The 9036-nt window shown below is 54.2% G+C and overlaps 1 protein-coding gene across 1 annotated transcript; it reads right to left on the bottom strand.

The window, feature by feature from the left end:
• Positions 1 to 2798: 2798 nt before the first annotated feature.
• LOC147602260 (fibulin-2-like) lies at positions 2799 to 4375 on the bottom strand. The gene is made up of 2 exons (XM_086740039.1): positions 4320 to 4375; positions 2799 to 3702 (listed from the first exon to the last, which is right to left on the bottom strand). The coding sequence occupies exon 2, from the start codon at positions 3696 to 3698 to the stop codon at positions 3198 to 3200; it is 501 nt and encodes a 166-aa protein (XP_086596165.1). The 5' UTR covers positions 3699 to 3702; positions 4320 to 4375; the 3' UTR covers positions 2799 to 3197.
• Between the last annotated feature and the right edge of the window lie 4661 nt (positions 4376 to 9036).

Raw genomic sequence — 9036 nt, forward strand, 5'->3', positions numbered from 1 at the left:
CATCTTTGAACAGGGTTGTTTGGGTTTTTTTCTTTCTTTTCTCCATGTGCTGGTGCAGTTGTTAAAAAAAAAGTAACGTAATGTGGCTACTTATTTCAATGTGATAAAATGTAGGTGGAGATCCTATGAGGCTTCCAGGCAGAGGCTGGAGGTGCAAGCTGTCCTCAAATCGGAGATGGTGGCAGAGCAAAGCAGCTCTCCAGTTCACCACCTCCAACAGGGCGGGGACAGATGCACAGATGTTTGAAGAACAGCTCCTCATTGTTCCCATCCTGACCCTGTATACAGAGCATTCACACAAACCCAGCATTGTTCAGGGATTGCCGTCTGTCAGTCATTCTCTCCTGTTCCAATGTTATCAGTCACGCAAGGCGGGGGGGGAAGGGGTGTGACAGATAAGATGTGTGATCAGGAACACACAAACCCCAGCTGACCACCACCCTCCCCAGGCGACGAGGAGTCTGCCCCAATCGCTCCTGACTCTGTCTGAACAATCACTGCGCTTGCAAAACCCATGACTATACCTGCAAACCTGTCCTGATTTCCTCAAATGCACGAGAGAGCTCACCCCATGGGCTGAAATAAGCAGGCCTTGCAGGATGTGAATTCATTCAGCATTCAGCATGTAGTTAAAGCCTACACTGGGTGAAATTTCTTGCGCTGCTGGCTTCAACAGCAGTGTGGGATGCTCAGATGTGGGGTGTGGTTGGTGTGGGTGCTGTTTCCTCCGCCACCCCACAACAGATGAGACGGGAGCTCCATTCTCCCTGCTTCCTTCACGCTGATGTCTGGTCTGTGAGGTCACAGTGAGCTTTAACTTTTTTAAAAACCAAGAGATTTTTTCAACCAAATGGAGAAGAGCGGAGTAAAGAGCCGGATAAAACCCCTTTCCCAGTGACAGGAGCAGGGCCGTGAGGTGTGTGGGGCCAGGGCCTCACACAGCTGGGTTTGTGCTGGTGCTGGAGAGCCCGGGCAGCCGGCTGGACCCGCAGCAGGCTGAGGTGCAGGAACACCCACTGCTCGGGGAGGGTGATTTCTGACCACCCTCCCCGCAGCTCAGCTGCAATAAAATCCATGGTGGAAGATCTGAGTGTTCACTACCCGCAGGTTCCATGTCAATTTGCATTTGGAGTCACCGTCTACCTTCTCTAGTAACACCTACCTCAGGAAACCAGGGAGGTGTTAAGAGGTATTTTTTCCTAACCTTGTTGCTTGTTGCAAGTGATGGGTTTCTCAACTCTGAACTGCAACGCAAGCGCTACAGAAATTGCTGACTGCCTGAAGATGACTCGACCTGGTGCCTCCTGTGGTTTTCCACACCGAGCGGGAGCGCGTGGTGGCTTTTGCGAGGCCGTGTTATGTCTCAGTTAGCAGCGAGTGCTTTTCCGCACCCAGAGCAGCCCTCAGGTTCACTGCAGTTTTCTGCAAATCACACAGGCAGGAGGTGAAACTGCTGAGCGCTTCGGCTCTGCAGGGTGGGTGATGGCTGCCAGGGTCGTCCCATCCCCACCGGCGAGCTGGCCAGGCGTGGGTTGGGTGCCTGGGAGGGGGAATGCTCCCTTGCTTCCCCGGTTCCTGCAGCAGGAGTTATCCCCACTGTCCTGGCTCCACACAGAACACATCACCTTGTGTCCCCAGCATGTCCCCTTCATGTGCTCTCAAACTGCCTGGTGCAAGGCCCTGAACCAGTGTGGCTCTGTTAATCCCCAAGAGCCCTCCAGCAGTGGGAAAAGTCCAAGATGGGGGTCCCAGCCCGCTCCCACCCTGCAGCTCCCAGCCAAGGGCCATCAGTGAGGTGGCCTTGCGGAGGAGGACAGTGTGGCCACTCGGATGCCGTTATGCCTCAGGCCTGGCTTTGAGGTGTGCAGTGGTTTTTTTTTTTTGAGATGCTGAGCTTGCACGTTTCTGGCCGAGGCTCACCAGAGCCCTGGGCAGGGTCAGCCTCTGACAGTCCCAATGAACGGACGCCCTTGTTTCATCTTGAAATGCCAATTCACCTCCTTCCTCCAACCTTTTTCTAACTCTGCAACCCGAATCTCATCCGCTCAATGCTTTTTTGCAGTCAAACAGCATCAGACAGAGCAGTAGAGAGGCATATGAAAACAATCCGGGGGGCTTGTTCAATGTTTCCAGGTATACCTGGGGCCAAGGCAGGTGGAGAGAGGTTTCCCTGGCCCGAGGCTTGCCTGGCCCAAGTAACACCAGCGAACGCATGAGGAAAGTATACATGCACTTACTAGTAAAGTTTTCAAAAGTTTATTTGTAAAAATTATTTTATTCAACCCCTTGATGAAACACAATTAACACTTGTTAACATCTCAGCCTGACAAAGCTGTGTTTTCTAATTAAAATATCCTTGCATATATATATGTGTGTGTGTATATCAATATACGTCAAAGTGTTCAGGATATGCAGTTCTGCTGTATCCTACGTCTGTCTTCAGCCGTGGTAAGGGGAGAGCACGAGTGAGGACACAGTTATGGACATGCAATTTGGAGTATTCCTGCTGAACCAGGACACAGCAGGTACTGACAATGGGGTCAGTCCTGAGCAACTGCTTCATCAAGGTGGCTGTGAAAGATTGACCCTTGACTGCCAGCATCCTTACACGAGTCTCCAAGGCTTTGCTCCAGAGGATGGAGGCAGAAGAGGCGTTGGCCTCCTCCTAAGAACACAGCCATGTGCTAACCCACCTACTCCTCCAAGCTTCAAAAAAAGCCTGGAGAGTGCGATGTCAACCAGTCTTCTGACTTTGGTCCCAGCACTTTGAACTTGACAGAATTACAGGAAGCGAAAACTTGAATCTGGGAGGAAGTTTATCCAGCAAGTTCCTAAGACTGTGCTATCTACACACTATATAAACATAAACACATACAAAAGCACAATCATCTTACAAATAAATAACTGCATTTGTTCCAGTTACATGCTAGCAGCGCTCTCATAGCCCACCGCCCTGGAACAAACCTTACACAAAGAAAGCTCACCCACTATAGATGGTTTGCCCTGGTTTATAAATGACATACAATGTGGCATCCCTCTAGCGCTCTGTGGCACCGGCCATATTCATCGCCAAGTCCTCTAGGACAGTTTGAAGCATTTAACACTTTTCAGTGAGGATGCCCCAAGGTGCAGAAAGCCTTCTGCTGCCACAGAGGCCTCCCCTGCCCTCCTGCCCTTGGCCGGCAGAGAGGAGAGGTTCACTCCTTGCTCTCACCACTGCTGCACTGCAACTGGCCCCCCTGGGGAGGGCAGGTGCAAATCTGGGTGCCCCGGGCGGTGACGGTGCCGGCGGGCACCGCCATCTCCTCCTCGTCGTAGCAGACACAGCGGGGACAGCCGTCGGCCACGGGGCTGCCTACGGCCAGGCAGGTGGGGGGCAGGGGGGCGCAGAGCGGGACGCAGGTGATGTCCCCGCTGGAATGGCAGGTGCAGAGCTTGCGGGCAAAGTCAATGTAGAAGGAGTGACCGATGGGGATGAGGCCGCTGGCGAAGCCTTGCATCTCGCAGTCGCTCTCCAGGTAGGGCGGGCAGACACAGGGCGAGGGGCAGGGTGGGCAGCAGCCCCCGGCAGTGGCCAACCCCTCTGTGTCCCTCTCAGGGCATGGGGTGCAGGCACTGGGGTCGCACGTGGGTTTCGGGGCTGCAGTGCAGAGCAGGAGGCAGGCGAGTGACAGGCGAAGGGCGCCGACAGGAGTCATGCTTCTGGGGAGAGAAAAGGGGAGAGGGGCACAGGCGTCACACTGGGCATGGGAACACCAAAACCCCAAGGTCTGGACCCCCCCGAGGTTTAAAGTAAGTGGGACGCAGCCATCTCTCCCCAACGTGCCTGTTAGCCATAGCTTTCATCATCTGCAGCTGGCTGGGACCAGGGTGGTTTGCTCTGAAACAAAAGAGCCTTGTGCCTGGAAGCTCATCCTGGCTCGACTGAGGTGCCCTCCGCCTACCAGGTGTTCAGACGGCTGCAACGTGGGCACCGGGTTAGCAAAGTCCACATCGCAGGACACGCTGAGCCTTGGCACGGTTGCCCTGGCCGGTGAATGGCACTCGTTCGCCCCTATATTGATGCTAATAATTCACGTTTCAGTAACTAATTGTTCCTGGGAGGCATTTGGGCACAGACACACGAAGGGCACAAAGCAGCACTGTCTGCTTTGGCGGCTCGTCCTGTGGCCGCTACTGCGGTTGGGACCCCGCTTCTCCCCGGATCGGGCCTGGGTGTTGGCTCCCAGCCCCTCACGCTGTGCCGTTTGCCACCTGGCAGCTGGCTGCCTGCCTTTGCCAGCCACCTCACACCCTCCCAGGGAAGCCAAGGGGGTCACCTTGTCCTCCTTTCGATTTCTGAAGCCTTCACTTCGTAAGGAAAGTATTTCAGCGACTGGGCGCTCCTGCGTGACTCCACTCTTCGCCTTCGCTGGTTTTTCGGCCAGTCTGTTTCCAAACAGCAAGTCATTCAGGGGCGTGAAATCCCCTCCCCCTGCCTGCTCCCTCCTCCTCCTCCACTTACACCTCCTGGGATGCACAGCACCGCCTGGCAGCTCATGCTGTCCCCCTTCTCTGTTTTAAGGCTGAGGAGTCTTTTTTTGGACGGCCAGCTTTTCAAGACACTACATTTCTTCTAAGTGCAGCCTTCCAGATCCCTTCCCCCTGCCTGAGTGACCTCTGATCCCGCCGTATTAAACACGCCTGCTTCCCTCTGCTCTGGGTCCGTCCAGCCGGGGTCTCTTCTCCAGTTGCCCCAATTCCATCACTGCCATCACGCTGTGCATTTGATGGCCCTGATTCCCCACTTTTGCAGACAGGCAACTACTTGCAATTAGTTCTTAAACAAAACAATTTCCAAATTGCATAACTGGAGGGAAAAAAAAACCTGAAAGCACAAACCCTGTCCATCTTCAATTTGAAAAAAGAGAGACTGCACCAAGTAATTCACTTTAAAGCCTTCCTGTTGTTAAAGCAAACGCTTGCTTGTTGAAGTTACTGGTAAATGCTTCATCCTTGCTGTAAGTTACTATTCTGCCCCTTAATGTCATTCCCACATTTTAAATCTCCCGGTAACTTTATCAGCATTCCCAGCAGACTGACCGCCATGCTGAGCAGCACAGATCCCAGAGCCACTCCCCATGGAAAGGCTGCTGCTCGGTGAGGGTCTCCCTTCCACAGCCCCATGCTGAGAGCTCCTTCCCTCCCGGCTGCCCCCGGCTTCACCCACGTGGACCCTCTGGGCTTCACCCGCAGGCCACCGCCGTCACACACCATTAAGTCAAAGGTTTTGCACACCCAAACCTCTGTCCAACCCTGCCAGTCCCATCCACAGCCAAAACCTCTGACCCCACCTAGAAATGAAATCGGGCTCCTTCAACAGAGCTGATTTCCAGAAAAAACACCACACTGAGTTTGTCATCGGGCAGCTGCCATGGGAACAGCCCCCTGCTCAAGCCAGGCCGCTTTTCCTGGTAAAACATTCATCCTCCCCCTTAATTTTGGAAAACAAGGCCGAGGGATGGATAACGCACTCCCATCCCAGGTTACCTGCAGGGTGGGTGCTGGGGTGCGGTGCTGGGGTGCGGTGCGGGACCCGGAGCGACGTCTTCAGGTCTTTGCCCCGCAGCCCACCCAGGCTCTCTATTTATGTGGTGGCTCCAGGATGAATCGCTGGTGGGAGGGAGACTGGGAGAGGCGGGGAAGCCTCCAAAACACAAAAGGTGGCTGGGCAGGGCCAGCAAGATGCTTATCTTGCCCGTGGTGTTGGTTTAGTCTGTCTGGCTGCAGACTAATCCGGCATCTCCCAGCGGTCTGCAGGTCTGTCATCTCGCCCTACACCCTCCAGCTCTTTGCAGACTTCAGCCAGGGTTTCTGAAGAGTCAGCATACCCCTGCTCTTCGCAGGCTGCCGGGGGCACAGGTGTCCGGAAGGGAAACAAAAACGATGTAAAAAGCTCTAGCGAGGGCAGCCATCTCCGGAGCCACGATTCTCCCCCTCAGGAGCTGGAGGTGGGCATGGACCTTCATGGGGCACTTGTTTTATCCCTGCCTCCCCGCAGCTTCCTGGGGCAGGGCACTCTCCCACACTGCACGCTTGACGCCCACAGTTTAAAGCACTTTAGGCCCTGGGTGGCTGTTTCCCTCTGGATTAAGCTGCAGGGAACCAAGGCCATGTGTCCCAGCAGAGGAGGTTTGCACGAGTTTCATGGGTGGGCATAACAATCCATGTACCCTGGGCAGCCTGGGGTGAAAATGTCTCAGCCTGATCTAGTAATGACCTCATTGCAAACGTGCCTCCCAACACGGCAGAGCAACGGGATGAAGAGCAGACACGTCTTGCAGGAGATGGGACTGCAGAGAACAGCAATGGTTTTGGGAGCAGACGCACCCCCATGCACAGCTGGGTGCCGTGCTTAGGGCAGCAAGATGGAGTGATGCCTGGCCCTCACCCTCCTCCTGCTGCCCTCTCCCGGCCCCTTAAGCTTGAAAATCCCCATTCCTCTTGTAGACGTGTGGGACCCCCACGCCCCGCAGAAGCCAGGAGCTCTCAGCTGTGCCGAGTTGGGTGGCTGCCTCTGGCTGGATAAGTAAAATACTGACAGAGCCTCCGTGGTGAGGGAAGGGAAATGAACTCTAAAGACCAGTTATCTGGCAGGGGTTTTCACTGTGGAAGGACAGCCCTGGGGACGTGGGCAGAAGGGACAGCGGGCGGGGGGGTGCAATGCTCGGCTCTTGGTGCCGCTGCCACCACCAACGCTGTGTGCGGGTCCGAGGGGATTTCTGCAGGCGGGGCAAATGAAACCTCCTCCTCTGCTTGCTGAGGCCTTTTCCACCCCAGAGAGGTGGCAGGCAGGATGGCAGCAGCCGGACCCTCTCACCACCTGTACGCCCAACCCAGCACCCCGGGGTGCTGGCGGGGCAGCGCTCTGCCCTGGTGTGAGCTATGGAGCAAGTTTGCATCCTCAGGGTCACACTCTGTGGAAAACTATAGCAGATGCAATGCTGACATCCTCTGCCAGGACAATGCCACCATCAGATGTGCCTGCTGGGAGCAGACCCCCGCGGTCAGGGGCTTTGGGAGCACCGCAGTGAGGCTAGATCCAGCCTCAGAGCAATCCCGAAATGTTTGGAGCTTGTGTCCAACTTTATGAGTTCCCACACTCATAGTTAACACCCAGAAGCCATTGTAAATTATTCGTGGTTACTCTTCAGCAGCTACTTCACCTCCTGCCTGCAGCCGGCAGCCACCGCCACGCTGACAGCTGAGGAGGCCTAAGGGCTGTGCGGACTGAGAGGAGCTTCAGGGCAGCAGGAGTCCGGACAGTCACTACGTGCCGTTAGCCCATCAGCTGGTGGGTTGTTTTTTTTTTTCAGAGCCACCACATTTTGCACGCACAGCCCTGCACCGCAGCAGCCTGCTCGGCGAGCAAACATGCAGTTCAAATGCATCAAATATTGTATTTATTTCTGTTCAGACTCACAGTAGCGGAACATCTTTTACATAAACATACGCGTTTTCTGAGAGGACAGCCCATTAGCGTGGCTTGTCCCCCACAGCCTTGGTACTGCTAGATCAGAAGGAGAGCTGGCTTCAGCTCTTGTTTGCACGCACACTCACATGCAGCAGCAGCCTGGAGCTCTCATCCCTGCTGTGAAGCTCTCGGGTGCGACCCAGGCACCCTAAAGCTTCCCTAACCCCCCTGGGAGAGACCTGCCCAGCATGCAAGGCCGGGTCGGAGGGGGCTCTGAGCAACCTGATCTGGTTGGAGATGTCCCTGCTCCTTGCAGGGAGGGTGGACTTGATGGCCTTTAAAGGTCCCCTCCAACCCAAACCATTCTATGATTCTATGTGGAGACTCATTCCCATGTGCACTTAGAGGGGCTTGGTCTGGAGCAGGGTGGCAGGGGTCTCCAGGCACGGGCAGGTCATCCCCTGGAAGGTGCCCATGTCTCTGGAGCAGCCCAAGGAGTTGTCTCACACCTGACCTTAAAACCCATGAGGTGCCTTTGGAACAAGAGCTGTCCCACTGGGGTACTTGTATAGGAGTTGGGGGATCTGGAGGCTGGAGGGGAGGGGTCCTAATCCCCAGTGAAGGGGAGCTCCCTGCAAAGAGAGATGTGTCCCTGGCTGTTGGGTGGAGGCAAATCTCCCCTCCTTCTCTTCAGCCAGGTCTGCTGCACAGCAGGACGTAATACAATTAGGGGCATCAGGAAGGGGGTCTGGCATATCCCAGGCCTCAAAGTGGTCCAGACTCAGACTCAGTTCTGGCCTTCATGGAGTTATGGGGCACCTTAAAACTTATTCATGTGAGTTCAGAACATAGGCATGGACTAATATCCTTCAGTTTGCAACAGATTTACTAAGATAAATACAATACAATGAGGTTGAGCTAAGCAGTTTTTACTTTTTTTTTTTTTTTCTGGACAAATATGGTTATTACTCAAGCAAAAACTTGCAGAAGCTCTGATGTAGCTTGTGTCACTCAGGAAACAAAAGGCAGTGGAGGCACTCTTCCTAAATATAAATACTTCAGCATTCTATTATTTAATAAAAGTCCCACACAAACTAGATTAGATGGGAAGTACGGACTAGCCACTCAGCAGCAAGCCGAGATCAGAATTGGTTGTTGCCCCGTTGGAGCAGTTCCCGAGACATATGGAAAGACTGCAAAGCTCTTAGTGTCTTTTGAAAGCAGCTCCCCCAAACTGGATTTCAACAGCATTTAGTTTGGTCTCACAGCCCTCCTGTCACATTTGCTTTCATTTATGTTTGTTTTTATTTTTTTTGCAGCCATGGCAAATGGCTCTGTTGACCTTCATTATCAGTTCCTGGAATGTAATACTTTGACAGCAAAACTAAGATCAGCCTCTCCTTCACCTCTACCCCTCGGTAAAGAGCTCTCAGGATGCATGTTCATGAGATGACACAGGGCACAGGGGCGCAGCCATATCCCCTCGCCCGTGAGAATGAGTCTTCACCTCTTGAATGGGTTTGGTTCACTGCCCCCTCCCACGGGACAGTGGGTGAGACACTTGGAGCCACCAGCTCCCCTGG

This window comes from Chlamydotis macqueenii, chromosome 1 (genome assembly GCF_036417535.1).
Source record: "Chlamydotis macqueenii isolate bChlMac1 chromosome 1, bChlMac1.mat, whole genome shotgun sequence".
NCBI lineage: Eukaryota > Metazoa > Chordata > Aves > Otidiformes > Otididae > Chlamydotis > Chlamydotis macqueenii.